Source organism: Oxyura jamaicensis, chromosome 12, assembly GCF_011077185.1.
Source record: "Oxyura jamaicensis isolate SHBP4307 breed ruddy duck chromosome 12, BPBGC_Ojam_1.0, whole genome shotgun sequence".
NCBI lineage: Eukaryota > Metazoa > Chordata > Aves > Anseriformes > Anatidae > Oxyura > Oxyura jamaicensis.
The window spans coordinates 8,142,828-8,165,028 of record NC_048904.1 but is presented as its reverse complement, the minus strand read 5'-3'; the positions used below and the strand labels follow the sequence as shown (position 1 = coordinate 8,165,028).

Genomic DNA, 22,201 nt, shown 5'->3' with positions numbered 1-22,201 from the left:
GAACAGGGACGAGCAGCAGAGCCCATCCCCATCCCGTGCCGGGTGGCACCGCCGGGCTGGGGGCAGCCCCAGGACCCCTCCACATGGCGGGGAGCCGCCCGGCCACCTTTGAGGGGCGAGGAAGGTTTCCCTCATTGTTTCCAGGGGGGATGATTTACGTGTTATTATTATTATTCCTCCTCGTAGCTAAAAATAACCTCATCAGCCTGGCCTTTGAAGCTACCGAGGGGGGGTAAATAGCATCTTAATATGGATGCGTGTGTCAGCATAATCAGCGCGCAGCAAAGGGCCCGCGATGATGGAGGAGTTCAGCATTTAGAGCTCGTTAGACTGGCGCGGCAGCGAGCGACGGCTTGGCCGCACCGCTCCGCGTCCTCGCCCCGGCGGGGTGGCGGCACGGCTGCGCTCCGGGCTGCACGCAGCAGGGTCGGGGCCCCCCCCCCCCAATACTGACCCCTCTGCGCCCCGCAGGTACATCCAAGGCGCCTCCTCCCCGAAGGACATGGTCATCATCGTGGACGTGTGAGTATGGTGGGCGGGCAGTGGGGCTGTGGGGACCCCGCGTCCCCTCCGCCCCGCACGGCCAAGCCCCCACCTCCCCTCTCTGCGGCCAGGAGCGGCAGCGTGAGCGGCCTCACCCTCAAGCTGATGAAGACCTCGGTGTACGAGATGCTGGACACCCTCTCGGACGACGACTACGTCAACGTGGCCTCGGTGAGCGCTGCGCCCCGCGGGGGCCCCGGCAGCCTCGTGCCTGCAGCCCGGTGTCCGGCCAGGGGCAGCTTCAGGGGGGCCGGGCCGGTGCTGCGCGGCAGATAAGACAATCAGAAAAGTCCTTTCGGGCCCCAAAATCCAGGCAGGATGAATTGCAGGGGCTTCTGATGGGCAAGGGGGAGAGGAGGGCTGCGCTGAGCAGTCCCTGCCACAATTATGCCTCAAAGATCTGGCGAGTGCTGTTTCTTTTGATGCCTTTTACAAGAAATCCCCCCCAGCCTGCTGCTGGATGCTTTTCAGCTCAAGGCCAGCTCAAGGAGAGCCACAGCCCAGCAGCAGCCGCAGCCCTGGCACGCGGGAGGTCGGATCCTGAACCCAGCCAGGGCAGCCCCAGGCTCCAGGGCTGGGGGGGACGTGCCAGGCTGAGCCCTGCCCCACACCCCACATGCTCTCAGGGGGGTTGGGGAGCGCTGGGCAGGTGGTAGCCGTCACCCCAGGGACGCTGCACCCCTGGTTGCAGCCTGGCCACAAGCAAAGCCAGGAGGCCCGATGGCATCAGTGGCCGATGGCTTTGGCTTCTGTGACTGCACCAGGTTGGGGTCACCACGGCGTCCCCACTCGTCCCGCTGTCCCTGTGCCACCAGGACACCGCACGTGGGGTGCTCCAGCCCGCGGGTGCTTTGTGCCCACCGGGGCAGCCGTTGGGTCCCCATCCCCTTTCTGAGACCCCCTGCCCTCTCTTCTCCCTCCCAGTTCAACGAGAAGGCCAAGCCGGTGTCGTGCTTCAAGCACCTGGTGCAGGCCAACATCCGTAACAAGAAGGTCTTCAAGGAGGACGTGCAAGGGATGGTGGCCAAGGGCACGACCGACTACAAGGCTGGCTTCGAGTACGCCTTCGACCAGCTGCAGAATGTGAGCTGGGGCCCGGCGGGGAGGGCAGCGGGGCTGCGGGCTTGGAGGGGAGGGCGGGCTGCACCCATGGGTGCCGCTGCAGCCCCGAGCAGACAGCCTGCCTCACGTGCCCTCCCTCTGCCTCACAGTCCAACATCACGCGGGCCAACTGCAACAAGATGATCATGATGTTCACGGACGGCGGCGAGGACCGGGTGCAGGACGTCTTCGAGAAGTACAACTGGCCCAACAAAACGGTGAGCGGCCCCCGCCGTGCCGCCTGCGTGCATCACGCAGCCGGGCACACGCGTGTGCGCACCCAAGGAGACACCTGGGGGCTGCAGCAGGAGCTGGGGATGCACCCAGAGGTACCTGGCACTGCTGAGCACGGAGCCCGGCCCGGCTCTGGCTGGGACGTGGCATCGTGCAGCAGGACCGGCTGGGATCGCTCACCGGCAGCCGGCTGCCTCCAGCTTTATTGCCGGCTTCCGCCTCATTTGCCAGGAGCCATTTCCCCAGCCTGCCCGCTCCTGCGCCGAGCCACTGCCCCCGTAATGGGGCGGCTGCCGCGCCGCTGCCAGCTCTGACCTTGGTGTGCGGGGAGGGATGGGGCCGGCGGGCTCCCTGAGCACCTGCCCCGGTGGGAGCGCACCCCGGGGTGCGGGGATGGGGCTGTGCGTTGCTGAGTGAGCCCAGGGACCCCTGCAGGGTCCCCGGTGCTGCCCACGTGTACTCGGGAGAGCTCACGGCCGCTCTGTGCTGCAGGTGCGTGTCTTCACCTTCTCCGTCGGGCAGCACAACTACGACGTGACCCCGCTGCAGTGGATGGCGTGTGCCAACAAAGGTGAGCAGGGGGCTGGCGCCGGGCGGGCACGGGTGGCAGCGTCCCCAGGGCGTGGGGGCCACCCAGCACGGTGCAGGCACCTCGCACGGCAGGATGGACAGCAGGACAGACTGCGGGATGGCAGGCTCTCTACCTGCATTTCTCTTTCTTTGCCAAGGTTACTACTTTGAAATCCCCTCCATCGGCGCCATCCGCATCAACACACAGGTGAGGCAGGGTGCTGGCATGTGGCAGCAGGCAGAGCCGCCCTCCCCAGGCACCCCAAAATGCTGGCCTAGAGCATGATGCCACTGCAATAAGTCATCCTCTGCAGCACCCCCTGCCCCTTTCCCTTACCAGGCACCACTGCATGGGGTTCCCAGCGGGGTCCCCACGCTCCCCTCGGGGACAGATGTCACCCCAGGGCCACTCGGGGCTGGAGGCCCCTTCCCTGCCCCTGCTGCTTTCCCAGCACGGAGCAGAGCGAGCAGCGCCTTGCTGGCACATCAGCACCCCCACTGGGGGATTCCTGCTGCAGCAATTCTTCCTCTCGGGTATTGCCAGCAGCAGCCGCTGCTCCCGGGGCAGCTCGTGGTGGTAGCACCCATGGGTGGCGGGCACGGGGCACCCGGTGTTGAGCTGCGGTTTGGGAGCGGGGCGTTACCAAGCACAGATGTCACCGCTGGGTGTGGGGCCCCCGCGTCACCCTGTCCCCTCTGTCCCCGCAGGAGTACCTGGACGTGCTGGGCAGACCCATGGTCCTGGCCGGGAACCGAGCCAAGCAGGTTCAGTGGACCAACGTCTACCAGGACGCCCTGGTGAGGACCCCGGCCCCACGCAGCCCCCGCAGGGGCACGACGCCCGGGTGCCACCGAGGGGCTGGGTGACACCCTTCTGTGCTCACGCAGGGGCTGGGGCTGGTGGTGACGGGCACGCTGCCGGTGTTCAACCTGACGGAGGACAGCAGCGACAGGAAGGTAGGAGCCGCCCCGCACCCTAGGGGGGGCACTGGCACCCGTGGGTGCTGCCTGCTGGGTTCTGGGCAGAGCCCGAGCCCTGAGGCTGCCGCCCCGCGCTTCCTTCCAGAATCAGCTCATCCTGGGCGTGATGGGGATCGACGTGGCGCTGAACGACATCAAGAAGCTGACACCGCGTTACAACGTGCGTGGGGGGTGTTCCCCATCCGTCCCTGCCCCACGGCTCCCCAAGTGCCCCGCGGCCCCGCTGCGGCGTGGGCACCTCCGGCAGAGCTGCCGCAGCAGTCCTCACGGGCGGTGGCTGTGGTGGCAGGCGGGGGACAGCAGGGATCCGGCTGGGTGGCACTTGGGGACGCAGAGCAGGAACACTTGCAGAGTCAGTGGGAACAGTGCTCTGCAAAAGGGGGTTTGGAGCTGGGTTTTGGAGGTTGGAGAGAAAAAAAACGAGCCTGCAGAGCTGATGGGTGGCGTGGGCACGGCACGGCTCGGCACGCCGCAGAGCCGCCTGGCTGCACTCACCCCTCCTGTCCTCCTGCAGCTGGGGGCCAACGGCTACGTCTTCGCCATCGACCTGAACGGCTACGTGCTGCTGCACCCCAACCTGCAGCCCCAGGTGAGCAGGGGCGCGCTCCCCCCGCTGGGTCCTCGCCTCTGCCCCCGGGGAGGGGGAGGGAAGCAGGCAGGGAGAAGCGGCGCGACGTGACAGATAACACCCCGCTGCTGGCAGCACGCATGAGTTACTGGGCCCCGTGAGAAATGGGAATGGCTGGGGATGTCAGGCAAACAGAGAAGGGCGTGTTTGTCCGGGGGAGCCAGCTCACGGAGCGGCTAATGGCGCAGATTCATCACTGGGCAACGAGGGGGGAGCGAGGCGGCGGCAGCGACCAGGGTGGGTCTGTCTCGCTGGCAGCAACGTCCCACTTAGCTCATCACCGGTGTTCATGGGCTGCAGGAACAGGGGAATTTCTGTCCCCATTCTGCTTCAGGGGACACTGTGCCCCGGGGGCTCTCCCGCCCCGGGACAGGGAGGAGCGGAGCTGCCCCAAGCAGGCTGTGATGAGTTTGTCTGGGCTCAGCAGTGGCTGTGGGAGCCCTGAGTCCTTCCCGTCCCTCCCTCTCTGCCTGCAGATCATCAATTTCCGTGAGCCAGTGACGCTGGACTTCCTGGACGCCGAGCTGGAGGACGAGAACAAGGAGGAGGTGGGCAGAGCCTCGGGCAGGTGATGGGGCACAACTGCACCCGCTGCTCCGGCACCGATCCCCGCCAGCCTCAGCCGGGTCACTGTCCCCTGGGTGACACTGGGTGGCCCACGTGCCCCAGCCGGGCTGCCCTCAGTCACCTCCTCCATGTCCCCCAGATCCGGAGAAGCATGATTGACGGAAACGACGGGCAGAGGTTCATCAAGACGCTGATCAAATCCCTGGACGAGGTAATTAGCAGGGGAGGGGGGGTCACAGCCGGAGCCACCCCCTTGCAGAGCGGCACTGCCACCCTGCCAGCACGGAGCCGGGTCCCGTGCCACCACCCCGGCATGGTCCCGGCACCGCAGAGCCCTGACTCGCTGCCTCTGGTCCGCAGCAATACATCGACGAGGTGTTCAGGACCTACACGTGGGCCCCCATCAAAAGCACCAACTACAGGTGAGCGGCTTCGGCGGGACCCGCGCTGGCAGGGGGACGTGGCCTCATGCCCAAAGCTCTGGAGGTCCCCGAGGCCACCACGAGCGTGTCCCACGGACTGGGGGCCTGCAGACACGCGCTCCAGGTCGTTGCTCAGGAGGTTGCTTTGGAGGTGGAGAGCAGAGCTCCCTCCGCATTTACAGAACCCCAGAACCATCTAGGTTGGGAGACACCTTCAGGATCACCACATCCAGCCGCCGACCTGCCCTGCCGAGTCCCACCACCAAGCCACGTCCCTTAGTGCCACGTCCACACGTCTCAAATACCTCCGGGGATGGGGACACCACCACTGCCCTGAGCTCAGCCAAGTTTGCACAAGTTTGGGCTAGCAGATGCGTGACCCCCCCGCCACCCTGTCCATCTCCTCCTCCTCCTCACCTCACTGGCGCATGCTGGAACCCCCTCCCCGAGCTCGGGGCTCGTCCCATGGTGCCCCCACGGTGCCCTGCTCCTGCCCCAGCACACCACGGAGGCGAGTACACACGTGACATTTGATGCAGTGCCTGGGGGCTCCCCACGAGCGCACGGTCCCCAGGAGCCGATGCTTGCTTAGCTCGGCGCTGTCACCAAACGCTGCCACCAAAAACCACCGCGCCACAGCAGACAGCAGCTGGCAGCCCGGCTCCCTCCGGCATCTCCCGTGGATTTGGAACCCCAGGACCGCCTCCCGGCTCCTCCTTTCCTGCCCCAACCCCAGCATCCGGAGCACCAGACGCTCCCGGTGCACAGATTCACCCGGAGCTGGTGCCCGTGTAACAGTTTTCTTCTTTCTCCCCAAACCGGGCAGCTTCTGGCTCTTCCTTCGAGGGCTGCGGCTCTTCCTGGCTTCCTCCCTTTTGGGGACGGCTGGTCCCTCCTCCACGTGCATCTCCCTTGGTACCTGGCAGGCGCTCGGTACCCTTGGTCCCATCTCAGCCTTGGCTGGGCAGGCTTGTGCTCAGGGGGTGGCCACAGGTGCCCCAGGACATCCCTGGGTGCTTCAGGATGTCCCTAGGTGCTCTGGGATTTTCCTGGGTGCCCCATGGTGGTCCTGGGTGCTCCAGAACATCCCCGGGTGCTCCACGATGTCTGCGGGTGCCCCAGGATGTCCCTGAGTGCCCTGGGATAGCCCTGGGTGCCCCGGGATGTCCACGGACGGCCCAGGACATCCTCGGGCACTCCAGGACACCCGTGGGTGCCGCAGGGATGTCCGTGGGTGCCGTGTGGCGTCGGTGGGCGCCCACGCGGGACGGCGCTGGGTGGGCGCAGGGCCTCACGCCGCCCGTCTGCTTTCCCCTCCGCAGCCTGGGGCTGGTCCTGCCGCCCTACAGCACCTACTACATCCAGGCCAACCTCAGCGACCAGATCCTGCAAGTGAAGTGTAAGTAGCCCCCGCCCTCCCCCTGCCCCCCGCACACCCCTCTGCCCCGGCCCCCCCAGAAACGGCTGTCGGGGGGGGACAGAACGAAGCCCGATGAGAAAAGGGACGAGAATAGCTGTGAGAGGAAAGCAAAATAAAATAAAATTAAAGAAGTAAAAAAAAAAAAAAGGAACAGAGGCGTGAGGAGGTGAGCACACACACGCTGAGGCAGGGGCCAGCTGCGCCTGGGGGTGCCAGGGCTGCACCCCGGCACGATGCGCCCCCAGCACCCGAGGGGCAGGCGCCTGCTGGGGTCAGGGAGCGCCGCAGCAGCCAGAGAACTTGCAAGCCTGTGAAAGTCTGCATGGGTCTTTTTTTTTGTTTGTTTAATTTATTTATTTCCTTCGTTTGATTACGATTCTTCTTTGCTTTCGACCATTCTTATTGTTTCGATGAGTTCGGTTTCGGTTGCTTTCGATTTTTCCTTTCCTTTCGAATTAATCCGTGTACTTGTGTGTTAGCCTGGCCCCCTCTCTCTCCCCCCCACCCCACCCCGGACCCCGAACCCTCTCCCCCCGTCGCGGGGCTGACGCGGAGCCCCCAGCGGCTCCCTCCGCCCCCGGCCCCTCCGGCCGCCGTGCGCCCCGCGGGGACCGGGCTGGGCCCGTCCCGGGAGGGGGGTCCCCACACCCCGCTCCCCCCCCGCCTCCCCCAGCCTCGACTTTCTGCATGCCCCGCTGACGCAGTGAGAGCGTTGCCGTATCAAGACTGTTGCAAGTGTTTGCTACTGACTCTCATTTTCCTTTGGAGTACTGAATATATATATATATATTTCTCTAGTGATATCTCGGCATCTTTTATTATTTCACTGTGGCCTTTTCGTTTCTTTACTGTTTTATTTTTTTCCTTTCCTTTTCTTTTTTCATGTCGTTTTTTTGCAAGAGGTTTCCTTTTGGTATGATTATGATACACAATATTTTTATTCAAACGGCGATTGAATAAAATATTGTTTGTGCCCCCTTCCCCCTTTCCACCCAACCCCCTTTTTTTTTGTTTGTTGTTTTTTTGTTTGTTGTTTTTCTTGCTTTCTCTCTATGGTGGATTCACACAGTACCAAACATCAAAATGAAGGGCAAGTATTTTCAGTCTCAGACCACTCACCTTCACCACCCCGTCCCTGCCCCGTGTCCGGCCCCCCCAGCCCTGCCTCCACGGCTCCCCCACCTCTCCCCCCCCCTGCTTGCCCATCTCCCTGCCCGTTTTGCCGAACCTGCAAACCACCACCGACCCCCTGCCTCCTCCTCCTCTTCCTCCTCCTCCTCCTCCTCTCCCCCCACTCCTCCAGCCCCCCCTTTATTTGGAAGCAACATGTCTTGTTATGTTCATGAGAGCTTTCCCACGGTTACCCCCACTCCCTTCCCGTGCATCGCTCCGAAATCCGACCTGACACCGCTCAAGAGCCGGTCTCATCCGAAACCCTTTCTGATTGACGAGGTTTTTCGTAGCCAGCCCTGGATCCTGCTCTTCCTCCTCCGCCGATCCCTCTTCTTGCCGCCCTCTCCCTGCTCTCACCCCTCCAGCTCTCTTCTCCCCCCCCCCCCCCCCGCCCCCGGCTCCTCCGCTTCCCCCCCAAGACAACTCAACCTGAACGGGATAGGGCTGTGCAGAGCGGGGCTGGGGGTGCGGGGTGGGGGGACGGGGCCCAGGGACCCCGGCGGTGCCCTCGCCGTCGCTCCCGCCACCACCTTCACCCTCTGGGACCGGCTTTTTGGGGCAGCCCCCCGGCATGGGGCGATGCCACCCTGCCGCGTGGCTGGCGTCCCCGCGTCCCCTGCTCCACGGGGAGGGCATCGGCCCCGTCCCGGCACCAGCTCTCGCCCCGGGACTCGGAGCTCCCCGGCACGGGGGGGCTCAGGGCGGTCACCCCGCGGTTGTCACCGATGCCACCCACGGCGGGACGTGGCCCGTGTCCCCCGCCGTGCCCGCAGCAGCGGGGTGCACCCCCTGGCCCGGGTCAGCCGGCGCAATGCCACCCACACGGCACCCGCGTGGCTCCGGGGGGAGGACAGGGAGGGGACAGCGGGGACAGGAGAGCGGGGGGCGGCAGCAGGCGGAGGCGCGAGCGTCCCCCTCAGCCCTGTCCCATCAGCCTTGAGTTGCCTCCTCCCGGCGCCCCTGCGATGGCGATGCGGATGGGCTCAGTACGAGTGTTTTGTACTCCTCTCCTCCTCCTCCTCCTCTCATCGGCTTGTACCCAGCCCCTGCCTACAGCCCTCGGAGAGCAACAGTCCAACCTGCGGCTGGGTCGCCCCGCCGGGCCGCGCAACGCACTGGGGGGCGGCGGTGCCCGCCGGGGTGGGGGGCGACACCGTGGGGACCCCGGGATGTCCCGGAGCACCTCCCCACGCACAGCACAGCCCCGAGCCCCGCTGGAGCCGAGCCCTGACGGGGACGGAGCGGGGTGGCCCAGGGCCGGCGGCTGCGTCCCCACGGGGATCCCGCCGCCCCGGGGACGGGAGGGGGGGCCCGTGGCAGGACCCCGCGGTGCATTGCGCGTCCCCTCACCCCGGGACGAGCCGCTGGTTGGACTGTCCTCATCAAGGTGCCCGGTTTGGCCATGCCGATGCCTGAAATCTCCTTTTCTCTCTGACGACCAAGTGTTTCGGTGGTTCTCCTGCGCCCACGAGCACAGCATGCGGTTCCCTCCCGTTGTCGATGACCCTAATAAGAGAGAGACGCCACCAACCACGCATATATATGCATGTGAACGCGTGCATATATATGTGTGCGTGCGCGTGCACGCGTGTCCCAGCGTGCCGCCCAGCCGAGCCGAGCGCGCTCGCGCCGCCAACCAGCCAATTCGATCCAAATCCTCCCAACGTGGGGGCGGCCGGCCGGCACGACGGCCTCTCCTTTCTCTCTTGTTACCGACGCCGCCAGTCTCTTTCCCTGCCCTCTCTCTCTGTCTGTCTCTCTCCCTCCTACGCCCCCCGGCGCCCCCGTTCGCAGCCCCCGCCGGATAACGTTGCCTTTCTGTTGCAGATTTTGAATACCTGCTGCCAAACAGCTTTGAGTCGGAGGGACATGTGTTCATTGCTCCCAGGTAGCTCTGTGTGTGCGCTTGCCGAGGTGTGCATCCCCTCCCCGGCCCCGCTGCCCCCACACCCCCCCCCCCCGCCTCGTCGTGCCTGTCTCCTGCTGCTGTCTGTGTCGTGTGCCCGCGTGCCGCGCGGTGACGGGGGCACCGGTCCCCCACGGTGGCGGCGGCGCTCGCTCGTGCCGACCCGGTCGCGCGCGGTGCGCTCTGTATGGACGCGGTATATATGGACGCGGCGTAGCCCCGCCTATGCGCGTGCATATATAGGTATAGTTTCTGAAAATCCCAGACAGACAGACAGACGTGCCCCCCGCCTCACCACGCCACCCGTTCAGGAGAGGGATTGAGTGCCTGTCCCCCTGTGGGGTGTACAGGCACCCCGGCACCCCGTCCCTCACGCCACTGCAGGGGGAGATGGTACAACCCGTGAGCAGCCCTAATTAATGCTGCCAGCTGATCACGTGTGTGTTTATAGAATCCCAGAAGCACCGAACGGCTTGGGTTGGGAGGGACCTCAAAATGCCACCCAGTTCCAACCCGACGCCACCCACTAGATCAGGTTGCTCAGGGCCTCGTCCAACCTGGCCTTGAACACCTCCAGGGATGGGGCATCCACAGCTTCTCTGGGCAGCCTGTGCCCGTGCCTCACCACCCTCTGAGTGAAGAATTTCTTCCTAACATCCAATCTAAATCTCTCCTCCTTTAGTTTAAAATGATTCCCCCTTGTCGTGTCATTATCCGACTGAGCAAAGAGTTGCTCCCCATCTTTTTTCAGTGCCCTTCAAGTACTGAAGGGTTGCAAGTACTGACGGAGGCTCTTCTTCAGGCTGAACAGCCCCAGCTCTCTCAGCCTCTCTTCATAGGAGAGCTGATCCTGCCCTCTGATCAGCTTTGTGGCCCTCCTCTGGACCCGTTCTAACAGCCCCACATCCTTCTTGTGCTGGGGGCACACAGAGCCATTGACCACCACTCTCTGGGTGCCACCTTCAAGCCAACTCCTTATCCACTGAAGGATCCACCCACCAAATCCATATCTCTCCAATTTGGAGACCAGGATGTGTTGTGGGACCATGTCAAAGGCCTTGCAGAAGTCCAGGCAGATGACATTGGTTGGTCTTAGCTTGTCGACTGATGCAGCACTCCATCACAGAAGGCCACCAGGCTGGTCAGACGCGATTTGCCCTTGGAGAAGCCGTGCTGGCTGTCTCGGATCACCTCTTTGTCTTGCATGTGCCTCGACACAGTTTCCAGGAGGATCTGTTCCATGATCTTGCCAGGCACGGAGGTGAGGCTCACCGGTCTGTAGTTTTCCTTTGTATGCTTGTAAAAAATGGGAGTGATGTTTCCCCTTTTCCAGTCACCAGGGACTTCACCCAACTGCCAGGACTTCTCAAATATGACAGAGAGAGGCTTCACAGCTACATCAGCCAGTTCTCTCAGGACCCTGGGAATGTCATCAGGCCCAGAGACTTGTACGTGTTTAGTTTCATCAGGTGTTCTCGAACCTGCCCTTCACTTATAGCGCGTGGGACTGTGCTCCCCCAGCCTCCACCGAGGGGTTCAGGTAAACAACAGACTTGGGAAGCCTGACGGGAAGTGAAGACTGAGGCAAAGACGTTGTTGAGTCCCTCAGCCTTCTCCATGTCTGCTGTTACCAGTTCACCCTTCTCATCCATCAGAGGGGGTTACACTCTCCCTGGCCTTTCTTTTCCGAGAAATTTATCTGTAGAATCCCTTCCTGTTGTCCCTTGCCAAGCTCAGTTCTGTCTGTGCCTTGGCTTTCCTGATCCCATCCCTGCACATCCGTACCACATCCCTGTACCCTTCCCACGCCACATGTCCCTGCTTCCACCGCCTGTGCATTTCCTTCTCGTGCCTCAGTCTGACCAGCAGGTCCTTGCTCAGCCATCCCAGATATCTGCCCTCCCTGCCCGCTTTTTTACACAGGGGGATGGAGAGTTGTTGTGCGCTAAGGAAAACATCCTTAAAGAGTCTCCAGCTCTGCTCAGCTCCTTTGTCCCTAAGGACAGTGTTCCATGGGATCTCAGCTACTAGGTCTTTAAATAGCTTGAACTTTGCTCTTCGGAAGTTCAGGGCCCTGACTTTGCTCTTTGCCAGGCCTGTGTTCCTCAAGATCACAAACTCAACCAGGGCATGGTCACTGCAGCCCAGACCGCCTCCAGTCTCAACCTCTTTAGTGAGCTCTTCCACGTTGGTGAGCACCAGGTCCAGTAACGCTTCTCCTCTGGTGGGTTGTCTCGTACCTGGACCAGGCAGTTCTCCTCAACGCAGTGTATGAACCTCCTGGGCTGCTCACAGCCTGCTGTGCAGCTTTCCCAGCAGACACCCAGGAGGTTGAAGTCCCTGTGGGGATGAGGGCGTTCGAGCACGATGCTTCTTGTAGTTGGAGCCCGAAGGCCTCGTCCACAGGCTCCATGGGTCAGGGGGCCTGCAGTAGGCCCCAGCCACCTGCTGTCCTTTATCGGTGCGGTCCTTAACTCTCACCCACAAGCTCTCCACCTGCCCGTGGCTGTTTCTCAGAGGCATCTCTTCACAAACAACCCCCTCCCTAATGCAGGGGGCAACACCCCCTCCCTTCCCTGTCTATCCCTTCCGAAGAGTCTGCAGCCCTCTCTCCCAGTGTGCCAGTTCCGTGATCCATCCCACCACGTTTCCGTGACAGCAATCAGGTCATATCGGTCTCATCGCACCATGATTTGCGCTTCCTCTTGCCTGTTTCCCGTGCCGTGTGCGTTGCTGTCAAGGCACTTCAGCGGGGCAATTGGTCACACCACGTTTCCAGAACTATTCCTGGCCACACTGGGACAGGTCACAAGTATTTCCCAGCTGCTACTTAGAGCAATCCTGTTCTCAGGTATGCTTCCTTCTTCTCTCGGCGGCGCATCCCCTTCCCCGCCACAGCTAGTTTAAAGCCCTGCAGGTAAGCCCAGCCAGCTGGCTGCCCAGAACACTCCTGTCCCCCTGGGCAGCTGTGCCCCATCCAGCACCGGCATGCCCGGTCCCTCAGAAGTGCGTCCAAAACCCCAAACCTGGGGCACGGCACCAGCCTCACATTTACGCACCAGCTCAGCAGCCGGGTGGCCTGCTGGTGGGACCTTTATCGCTGCAATTTGTGGGGACATCAGCGGGTCGATCCTACAGCGCACAGCTGCTTGCGGCACCCACGGGTGCCCCATACCCTCGGGGTCCGCAGCGGTCATCGCTCAGTTCACCGATTCATTATAAAAACCACTCAAAATGCACAGCTGAAGCGCACTCAGAGGTGGCTGTGGGGTTGTCTCAGGTGCAGTGCACCGGGGCAGTGAGGTCTGAGAAATGTGGGAGCCAAAGCAGAATCTTAACGAGAAACATAAAACTGCTATTTTTATGAAACCAGCCCACCGATGCAGTCAGGATGGTGCCGGAGGTGGGGCAGGAAGGAGTGTCTCTGCCCCACGCTGCCCCCCGGGGCTGTTCAGTTAGGAAGGCATGGGGTCAGGGTGCAGCAGGGGCAGGCACGGCTTTTGCAGCTAGATCTGCAGAGCTTTGGGTGCAAAAAAAAAAGGGGTCTGGAACTCGGGGTGAGCTGCTCCACATCCTGGGAGCAGCTCCGTGAGCCCCCTCCCTGCCGGCACGGCCCGGTGGGTGCCCTACAACATGCCGCCGGCGCTGCCGTGGTCATTTTCAGAAACCGTATATCCCGTGTTCTCTCCGTGGGTGTGCAAGTCCCTGTATCCGTGCGCGTCCGCGTGGCCATGCAGGTGGCTGCTCCCCCCCGAGCGGGGGCGCGGCGACCCAGGGAGGGGGTCCCAAGGCAGCCCCCTCCCCAAAATTGCCCCGGACATGCCAGCAGCTGGCCCTGGGGTGCAAAGGGCCGGGTGGGCACGGTGTCGCTGCCCCCCGTCCCCAGGGTCCCCAGCACGCGCCCAAGGTAAGTACTGCTGCCGGTGGGTACCAGCGGGGACACGGGGCGTGGTGGCAGAAGTGGTGGCACTACTCTCCCAGTACGGGGAGACCAGGGGCAGGGGTGCATCAGTTTGCACCAAACTGGGAAACCTGGGATGCCTTCAGACATCATCCAGCACCTGCGAGGGCAGCCCTGGGGCTCGCGCACCTCCAGGGAGGTGACAGCACCTTGGTGGCACCGCCGTGCCCACAGAGGTGACAGCCAGGGGCACCGCGGGCGGCAGAGCTGCCCACAGCCCGGCATGGCTCTCCACGGGGCGAGGAGGTGACACGGGGCCCGCGGGCACCTGGCCGGAGCCCGGCAGGAGAGGGGACACGAGCACGACCGGCGCGGGGGAAAACTGACCTTACCTTTTCCATCCCTGCGAACCACAAACGTTGTCACCCAAACCCCAGAGAGTATTGCAAAGACCTCGACCTGTCGGATAACAACACCGAGTTCCTGGAGAACTTTATTGCCCTCATGGAAAAGGTGACCCCAGACTCCAAGCAGTGTGAGTAGCCAGGGCCGGCTCGCCGGGGGTCGCAGGGGGTGGGGTGGCAGCGCTGGGGCGTGGGTGGCCCTGCGGGCACTGGCCCTCACGTCCTGCTCCTCCTCTCCCAAGGTGACAATTTCCTCCTGCACAACCTGATCCTGGACACGGGCATCACGCAGCAGCTGGTGGAGCGCGTCTGGAAGGACCAGGACCTCAACACGTAGGCAGGGGCGAGGGGACCCTTCCCCGCAGCCGCCCCTGGGGACGCAAGGGCAGAGGGGCTCAGGGACATTGTGGGGTGGGACAGGGGACGGGGACAGAGCCAGGGGAGTGAGCAAAACCCTGCCAACGCCCAGCGTCCCCATCCCCTCTCTCTGCAGGTACAGTCTCCTGGCTGTCTTCGCAGCCACTGACGGGGGCATCACCCGCGTCTTCCCAAACAAGTGAGTGTCCTGGTGGGGTTTGCGTGCCTGGCCCCTTGTGGTGACACATCTGATGGCAGAGCCGGGGACAAGTGACATCCATGACCGTGTCTGCTCCTTTCCAGGGCTGCGGATGACTGGGAGGAGGAACCGGAGCCCTTCAATGCCAGCTTCTACCGCAGGAGCCTGGATAACAAGGGCTACATCTTCAAACCGCCCTACCGGGACGGTGAGTACCAGGGGGGCACCGCGAGGTGGCCCAGGCTGCCCCTGCGTGTCCCCTCATGCCACCCCTGCCCTCTGCAGCCGGATACCGGGGGCTGGATCTGGAGAACAACACCATCGGGATCCTGGTGAGCACCGCCGTGGAGCTCAGCATCGGGGGCAAGACGCTGAAGCCAGCAGGTGAGCAGGGGCTGGGTCCTGGTGCCGCTGGGCTGGGGACATCCCTGTCCCACCGAGCCGGGGCTGACCCTGTCCCCCCCGCTGCCTGCGGCTCCCCTTGCTCTTCCCCAGTGGTGGGGGTGAAGCTGGACCTGGAGGCCTGGGCGGAGAAGTTCAAGGTGCTGGCAAGCAACCGGACAGACCGCGACCAGCTGGGCACCCGCCGGGTATGCTGGGGACAGGGATGGGGGGGGGGACAGGGACAGGGCTCTGCTGGGGAGCACCCAGGCTGTGCTGCCCGTGTCCCCTCTCACGGCCCCAGACCCATCACCCTGCACGGGGCACCGGTCCCCATCCCGCTGGGGACGGACGGCCCTGGCAGGGCCCCTAACCCCGTCCATGTGCCACCCTTTCGGTTGACAGTGCGACCCCTCGAGCAGCTGCGAGATGGACTGCGAGGCCAACAACAAGGTGGGTGGTGGGCAGGGCTGGGAGCGCAGCGGGGTCCTGGGGGGGGGGCTGCTGGCCCCTGTCCTCTTCTTCCCCCCCAAGGGTGCCATGGCGGGTAGGTGACGCTGTCCTCCTTCCCCAGGACCTCATCTGTGTCCTCATTGACGACGGAGGCTTCCTGGTGCTCTCCAACCAGGAGGATCACTGGTACCAGGTGAGCACCGCAGCCCCCAAAACGCTCCTCTCCTGGTGCGCACGATGCCGGCAGGGAGCTGAGGACTCTAACCTCGTGCCACTTGTGACGTTACACACCCCCGCGAGTCCCCGCCGCGGGAGACCCAGAGGCGCGGTCCCGCTGTCCCCGCTGGGTGCAGACCCGGTTTCGGTGTCCCCATCCAGGTGGGCAAGTTCTTCAGCGAGGTGGACGCCAACCTGATGTCCGCCCTCTACAACAACTCCTTCTACGCCCGCAAGGAGTCCTACGACTTCCAGTCCGTCTGCGCCCCCGAGGCCCAGAGCAACACGGGTGCTGCGCCCCGCGGCGTCTTCGTGGTGAGTGCCCCAGGGACCCGTGGGGCGCCCCGGCACCACACAGAGACCCGCTGCCTCACTTTTGCCCCCCTCTTTGCTCGCAGCCCACCGTGGCCGACCTGCTGAACCTCGCCTGGTGGACCTCAGCCGCGGCCTGGTGAGTGCCGTCCGTGCCGCGTCCCCTCCCCGGGACGCCGCTGGGGGACACCGGCGCGTCCCCAGGGCCGGCGCAGCTCACGCGGCCGCACGCTGCATCCTTAGGTCCCTCTTCCAGCAGTTCCTCTACGGCCTCACCTACAGCAGCTGGTTCCAGACGGGTGAGTGCAGGGACGGGCACGTGGGGGCGGGCGGGTGACATCCCCCTGGCTGGGGACACGCGGCCCCGGGGCCCGCGCCCCCGTCCCACGGCACTGTGCGGGCGCAGAGGACGTGACGGCGGACAGCATGGAGGCCCGGGAGACGAGCTGCATCATGAAGCAGACGCAGTACTACTTCAGCACCGTCAACGCCACCTACAATGCCATCATCGACTGCGGGAACTGCTCCAGGTGGGCCCGTCCCCACGGCCGGGGGGCGGCGGGGCCCCGGGGGGGGGGGGGGGGGGGGGGCGGGGGACAGGACGGTGACCAGCCTTGCGTCCCCCAAGGCTCTTCCACGCACAGAGGCTGGCCAACACCAACCTGCTCTTCGTGGTGGCCGACAAGCCCCTCTGCAGCCAGTGCGAGTCTGTCAAGCTGCTGCAGGCGGAGGTCAGGGGTATCCTTTGGTGGGCCGGGGGAGGGAGCGCAGGGGGCTGTGGGGTCGTGGGGGGGAGGGGGGGGCTGCCCCGTGGCCGTGGGGACCGTGGGGCACCCCATTGTCGTCCCCGCCACCCTGGTCCCCGTCGTTTCCTTGACCTGCGAAGCTCCCCCGAGAGACCCGAACCAGTGTGAGCTGGTGGACAGGCCCCGCTACCGGAAAGGCCCCCACATCTGCTTCGACTACAATGCAACCGTACGTGGGGGGCGAGGGGGGGCGCGGAGATGTGGGGGGCCCCCGGGAAGGGATCGGAGCAGGGGGCTCCCCGTGGGGAGGGGAGCAGAGCTCTGGGGGATCCCTGGGGGGGCAGAGCCATGAGGTGACCTCCTGGGGGGGGGGAACGGAGCTTTGGGGGGACCCCCGGGGGGAGATCAGAGCCCTGGGGGGGACCCTGGGGGGGCAGAGCCGTGGGGGTGTTGGTGGGCAGCACCATGGGGGTCTGGGGGGTGGGGGCAGGGGACAAGGCACAGCGGGGTCACATCGGGTGCCCCTGGGGCTCGGCGGCAGCTCTGCGGGTGCCCCACGGCCGCTCTCCCTTTGCCCCCCCAGGAAGATACCTCAGACTGCGGCCGAGGGGCTTCCTTCGCCCCCTCCCTCGGGGTCCTGCTCTCCCTGCAGCTGCTGCTCCTCTACTCCAGCGCCAGCCGGCACCCGCTGCCCCCGGCCGCCTGCCTTTAACCCGCGCCCGCCGCCCTCCCGTTCTCTCAGCCTCCATCTCCATCCCCTCCCGAGGCCCGGCGGGACGGGAGCGCCCCCCCTTGGGGGCCCCCCCCCCCCCCCGGGGGCCCCCCCCCCCCCCCCCCCGCGCATCCAAAGAAGAGCCGGGGTGCGGGCAGGGGCCCCCCAAGCCAGGCCGGCGTCCAGCAGCCCCGGCCGCTCGGACTCGGAAAGCCCCCGCCGGGCGCCCCCCGCCCCGGCCTTGTGCCCCCCCACTGCAGCCCCCCCCCCCCCGTCCCTCGCCTATTTTTTTAGCCTGAAGATTTTAAACTGGATCTTTCTACGTTTGGGTTCGCCTGGAGAACGACGGTATTTGTTGTCAGCGAGAAGGACACGTCGGGGGGGGGAGAAAAAAAGGAAAAAAAAAAAACGGGGGGGGAAAAACACAACACGAAAATAGGAGGGTGATGGAGACGGTCGGTGTGATTTGTTGGGGGGGGGACGTGGCCCCCCGGGCGTGAGGGAGGACAGCGGCGGGTGGCAGCGTCCCTGCGGGCGCGGGGAGCCAGGCATCGCCTTTGCCGGGACGGGACCGAGCCCACGGTCCCCGCTCTCAGCTCATCTGCTCTCATTCATCCTTGGGCACAGAAATTGGGGTGAAAAAGGAGGAAAAAAAAAAAAATCACACAAAAAAAAGTTTTTTTTTTTTTCTTTTCCGTTCTGCAGATCACTGTGAAACCCTTCCCGTCCGCCCGCCCCAGCCCTGCTCGGCCCCTCCGTCCCGCCCTGCCAAAGAAACCGCACGCCGGCCAGCGGGACCTGTCCCCAAAGGGATGCGCTGTGTGTCCCCAGAGGGATGCGCTGTGTCCCCAAAGGGACATGCTGTGTGTCCCCAAAGGGACATGCTGTGTGTCCCCAAAGGGATGCTCTGTGTGTCCCCAAAGGGATGCTCTGTGTCCCCCCAGAGGGATGCGCTCTTTGTCCCCACACGGGACACGCGCTGTGTCCCCCCAGAGGGACACGCTGTGTCCCCAGCCAGGACACGCCGCCTGTCCCCGAGCCGCCCGTGTCCCCAGCGGGGCCGTGCCGGGTGCCACCAGGTCCCTGCCGGGAGTGCCCCCAGCTCCAGCCCCACGGGCATTTATTTTGTTTTTTGGGGGTGGGGATGGGGAGGAGGTGGGACACAGGAGCAGACCCACGGCGGGGACGGTGGGGAGGGGGCTGGGGAGGCGCTAACTAGCGCTGGGGTTAATTAATGGTCATTCTGCTTGTAGCTTTCTCGGTGTGTGTTCGGTTACTGTCTCTGGGACCCGTGTTTGAGCAGATGGCTCTGTGTTGCCGGGAGTGTGTGTGCTGCCGTAGTCTAGTTAGGTGCTCCGCCAGAATGCCGCCACTGTGCATAGCCACAGCCACACGCGCACGTCGTCTGGTTTGCGTTACCCCAAGGAGACGGAGCGACGGCGCGGCGGGGGGGTGGCCTGCCCCTTCCCCGCCCCGAAAGCTTCTCTCTGCCCATTCAAAGGCTTTGGGTTTTTAATTGGTTCCCTTTAATTTATTTTTAATTTCTTCTTTTTTTTTATTTTTGGTTTTGGTTTTGTTTTTTGGTTTGTTTTTTTTTTTGTACAGAAGAGTTGGGAAACTCCCCGAACCAACACAAAGCCGATTTGTAAGATATCGTGCGTGTGACTCCTTGTAAAATATTTTCAAATGGTTTATTACAGAGACTCAGTTATTAAATAATGTTCATATTTTCACTTCACAGGCGGTGGCTGCGTCATTTCCCGGGGGTGGGGGACACACAAGGGCCCCAGCGTGTCCCCTCGCTGTGCCGGGGCCTGGGGGACACAGCTGGGAGCGGGGGGGGACACGGGCAGGGCACGGGTGGGCTCGTGCGGCCGTGGGCAGGGCCCCCAGGCTGCCCCCGACCCGGTGTCCCCTCCTCCCCATGTCCCGTGGGGCCATGTCCCCAAGCACCACCCTCGTGCCCATGTCCGTGTGCCCTGGGGTTTGTGCCCCGCTGTGTCCGTGTCCCCTGTCTGTCCCCTCTCCCTGTCCCATGCCCGTGTCCCTTGTGACACCCCCGTGTCCCCCCAGGAGAACCCCCCAGTGCCCCCGAACCACATTCCCCAACCCCCAGCATCCGTACCACGTCCCCTGCATCCCCCGCATCCATGTCCCCAGCCTGTGTACCTCATGTCCCCCACATCCATGTCCCCTGTGTCCCCTTGTGTCCCCTGTGCCCGTGTCCCCTGTGCCTGTGTCCCCATATCCACATCCCCCACATCTATGTCCCTGGTGTCCCCCCGTCCATGTCATATTTGCCCCGTGTCCCCTGTGTCCCATGTCCACATCCCCCATGTGTACACCCCCGGTGTCCCCACACCTGCACCCCCCCATATGTCCATGTCCCCGTGTCCGTGTCCCCCATGTCTACGTCCCGTGTCCCCCATGTTCATGTCATACTTGTCCCGTGTCCCCTGTGTCCCCCGTGTCCATGTCCTGTGTCCGTGCCCCCATATCCACATCCCCCAGGCCCATGTCCCCGTGTCCATGTTCTGTGTCCCCGTGTCCGTGTCCCCCCGTGTCCCCCCATGTCCCCATGTCCCCGTTCCCCACCCCCCAGCAGCACCAGTGGGCGTGGCTCCTCCCCTCCCGCACGCCCCGCCCCTTTCCCCACGCCCCGCCCCTTTCCCCACGCCCCGCCCCTCCCACAATCCCCGCCCAATTCCCCACGCCCCGCCCCTCCCTCGCCCCTCCCACCGCCGCGCATGCGCACTGCCGCTGTTTGTCCGCGCCCGGCCTGGCCCAGCGGCGGGGCCTGACGGGGGCCGAGCGGCGCCGGGGCCGGGCCGGGGCGGAGCGGGGCAGGGGCAGGCCCGGGGCCGGTGCCGGGAGGCCCGGAGGCCCGGAGCCGTGCCGGGGCGGCCCCGCCATGCGGCGGTACGTGCCGGTGTCCCGGCAGCAGCTGGCCTGGGCGCTGGGCGGCAGCAGCGTGGTGGTGAAGGCGCTGAGCGGCGCCGTGGTGCTGCTGTACGCGCTGTCCTTCGGCCTGGACACGGCCTACGGGCTGGCCGTGACGCCCGGCTTCCTGCTGCCGCCCGGCTGCTGGCTCTGGACGCTGCTGACCCACGGGCTGGTGGAGCAGCGCGCGGCCGCCGTGGCGCTCAGCCTGGGCACGGTGGCGGCGGCCGGGCGGCTGCTGGAGCCGCTGTGGGGGGCCCTGGAGCTGCTGGTGTTCTTCGCGGCCGTCAACGCGGCCGTGGGGCTGCTGGGGGCCTGCGCCTACTGCCTGGCCTACGCCGCCACCTTCCGCCTGGCCTACCTGTTCGACGTGCGCATCCACGGCGCGCCGGGCTTCCTGGCGGGCGTGCTGGTGGCCCTCAAGCAGACCATGGGCGACAGCACGGTGCTGCGGGTGCCGCAGGTGAGGGTGAAGGCCGTGCCCATGCTGCTGCTGCTGCTGCTGGCCGCGCTGCGGCTCGCCGCCCTCGTCGAGAGCCAAGTGCTGGTCTCCTACGGCTTCGGGCTGCTGTCCAGCTGGGTCTACCTGCGCTTCTACCAGCGACACAGCCGGGGCCGCGGGGATATGTCCGACCACTTCGCCTTCGCCACCTTCTTCCCCGAGATCCTGCAGCCCGTGGTGGGGCTGGCGGCCAACCTGGTGTACGGCCTGCTGGTGAAGGCGAGGGTCTGCCGGAAGACGGTGAAGCGCTACGACGTGGGCGCCCCCTCGTCCATCACTATCAGCCTGCCGGGAACGGACCCCCAGGACGCCGAGAGGAGAAGGTACCGCTCGCCCCGCGCCGCCACAGGGCACGTTTGCAGGCGGCTTGTAAAGCCACTGCTCTCCGTCTGGGGGGATTTGGGGTCAGGGTGCCGAGGGGAGCCTCCTCCATGGGGCTGCTAGCTGCAGGCTGCCCACCCACTTCCCCAAGCCAAAGTCGGAGCGCTGGGGCCGAGCGGGGGGTTCCGGGGAGGGGGTGTGTCGGGGAGCGGGGCGCGGTGCCTGCTGCTGTGTCCTCCCCGCCACCGTGGCACAGCGGGAGGTGAGCTGAGTCAGTGCCGCGACCCGGCCCTCCCGCACGTGTGGCGGCAGCTCGGTCACGGGGCGAGGCGCCAGCTCGCCGCTCACCTCGCTCCCCTCCGCTTCTGGAGCAGCCCCTGTGCTAGCCAACAGCATCCAAGCACACCACGTGGCGAGGGAACTCCGCACATCGTGTCTCAGGGGCTCGGTTTGGCTTCACCGCCTTTGCCACAGCCCCCACTCGGGCAGCCCGTGGGTGCTGGTCGCTGCTCCCCCCCCCCACGGCACCGTGCGCAGGGTGAGAGCAGAGGGGAAGCGCATGTAACGCGCTGCACGTCCATCCCTCACCCCGGTGTCCACCTGCCTTTGCCCCGCAGGCAGCTGGCCCTGAAGGCGCTGAACGAGCGGCTGAAGCGCGTGGAGGACCAGACGGCGTGGCCCAGCATGGAGGATGAGGAGGAGGAGGTGGTGGTGAAGAGCGAGGGCCCGCCGCCCGCCGAGGCCACCGCAGCGGGGAAGGCGGCCGGCCACGAGAGCAGCCTGATCACCTTTGAGGACGCCCCGTCCCAGCCCTGACCTGCGGCCGTGCCGGCCCCGTCCTCCCTGCCCAGCTCCGCGGGAGAGCCGCCAACGCCCCTGCGGGGACGCTCCTGGCCCGGGGACAGGGGCTGCCTCACCCCAGCGCCGAGGGCCTGACCGCCGCGGGGCTCTGCCTCTCGCTGCCCCCCGGCGTGGACGGGGGCTCCCGCGGGGAGGTGGATGCCTGCACCGGGAGCTTTGTTCCGGAGGGAGACCTCGGGCTGGCCCCCTGCTCCGAGGCCACGAAGGGACCTCACGGCACCCCGGGAGCCAAGTCAGCGAGTGGCACCGCGCTTCCTCGCTTCTCTGCACTCGAAACTTCGTTTTCTCCTTTCTCGATTTAGTTTTGTTCCTGATCTCGGGAACGGGAAGGCTCGGGGGGCATTTCAGAGC

The 22,201-nt window shown here is 65.0% G+C and overlaps 2 protein-coding genes across 7 annotated transcripts in view; both read left to right on the top strand.

Moving 5' to 3' along the window:
- The window catches only part of CACNA2D2 (calcium voltage-gated channel auxiliary subunit alpha2delta 2), a 180,604-nt gene extending 162,717 nt beyond the window's left edge, over positions 1 to 17,887 (top strand). For 3 of the 5 annotated variants that reach the window (XM_035337763.1, XM_035337761.1, XM_035337762.1), the window contains exons 9-39: positions 472 to 522; positions 615 to 714; positions 1,468 to 1,626; positions 1,755 to 1,862; positions 2,371 to 2,449; positions 2,607 to 2,656; positions 3,157 to 3,246; positions 3,337 to 3,405; positions 3,515 to 3,589; positions 3,944 to 4,018; positions 4,534 to 4,605; positions 4,764 to 4,835; positions 4,985 to 5,046; positions 6,369 to 6,445; positions 7,536 to 7,556; positions 9,467 to 9,527; positions 13,884 to 13,981; positions 14,093 to 14,183; positions 14,344 to 14,406; positions 14,511 to 14,614; positions 14,692 to 14,790; positions 14,902 to 14,996; positions 15,193 to 15,240; positions 15,362 to 15,433; positions 15,619 to 15,771; positions 15,855 to 15,907; positions 16,012 to 16,067; positions 16,175 to 16,298; positions 16,397 to 16,506; positions 16,655 to 16,743; positions 17,098 to 17,887. In XM_035337763.1, the coding sequence (XP_035193654.1) occupies positions 472 to 522; positions 615 to 714; positions 1,468 to 1,626; positions 1,755 to 1,862; positions 2,371 to 2,449; positions 2,607 to 2,656; positions 3,157 to 3,246; positions 3,337 to 3,405; positions 3,515 to 3,589; positions 3,944 to 4,018; positions 4,534 to 4,605; positions 4,764 to 4,835; positions 4,985 to 5,046; positions 6,369 to 6,445; positions 7,536 to 7,556; positions 9,467 to 9,527; positions 13,884 to 13,981; positions 14,093 to 14,183; positions 14,344 to 14,406; positions 14,511 to 14,614; positions 14,692 to 14,790; positions 14,902 to 14,996; positions 15,193 to 15,240; positions 15,362 to 15,433; positions 15,619 to 15,771; positions 15,855 to 15,907; positions 16,012 to 16,067; positions 16,175 to 16,298; positions 16,397 to 16,506; positions 16,655 to 16,743; positions 17,098 to 17,226 (2,605 nt within the window). In that variant the 3' untranslated portion in view covers positions 17,227 to 17,887. The remainder of the gene's footprint in view (positions 1 to 471; positions 523 to 614; positions 715 to 1,467; positions 1,627 to 1,754; positions 1,863 to 2,370; positions 2,450 to 2,606; positions 2,657 to 3,156; positions 3,247 to 3,336; positions 3,406 to 3,514; positions 3,590 to 3,943; positions 4,019 to 4,533; positions 4,606 to 4,763; positions 4,836 to 4,984; positions 5,047 to 6,368; positions 6,446 to 7,535; positions 7,557 to 9,466; positions 9,528 to 13,883; positions 13,982 to 14,092; positions 14,184 to 14,343; positions 14,407 to 14,510; positions 14,615 to 14,691; positions 14,791 to 14,901; positions 14,997 to 15,192; positions 15,241 to 15,361; positions 15,434 to 15,618; positions 15,772 to 15,854; positions 15,908 to 16,011; positions 16,068 to 16,174; positions 16,299 to 16,396; positions 16,507 to 16,654; positions 16,744 to 17,097) is intronic. The other 2 variants (XM_035337765.1, XM_035337764.1) reach the window with 1 other exon arrangement.
- Positions 17,888 to 19,053: 1,166 nt separating this feature from the next.
- Positions 19,054 to 22,195, top strand: TMEM115 (transmembrane protein 115). Of its 2 annotated transcripts, XM_035337783.1 has the most exons (4): positions 19,054 to 19,072; positions 20,122 to 20,629; positions 20,768 to 20,991; positions 21,607 to 22,195. In XM_035337783.1, exons 2-4 carry the CDS (start codon positions 20,138 to 20,140, stop codon positions 21,803 to 21,805), a joined length of 915 nt encoding a protein of 304 aa, XP_035193674.1. In that variant the 5' UTR covers positions 19,054 to 19,072; positions 20,122 to 20,137; the 3' UTR covers positions 21,806 to 22,195. The 2 variants fall into 2 exon arrangements, with proteins under 2 accessions (XP_035193674.1, XP_035193673.1); XM_035337782.1 differs by lacking the exon at positions 19,054 to 19,072 and having other exon boundaries at positions 20,122 to 20,991.
- The last annotated feature ends 6 nt before the right edge of the window (positions 22,196 to 22,201 follow it).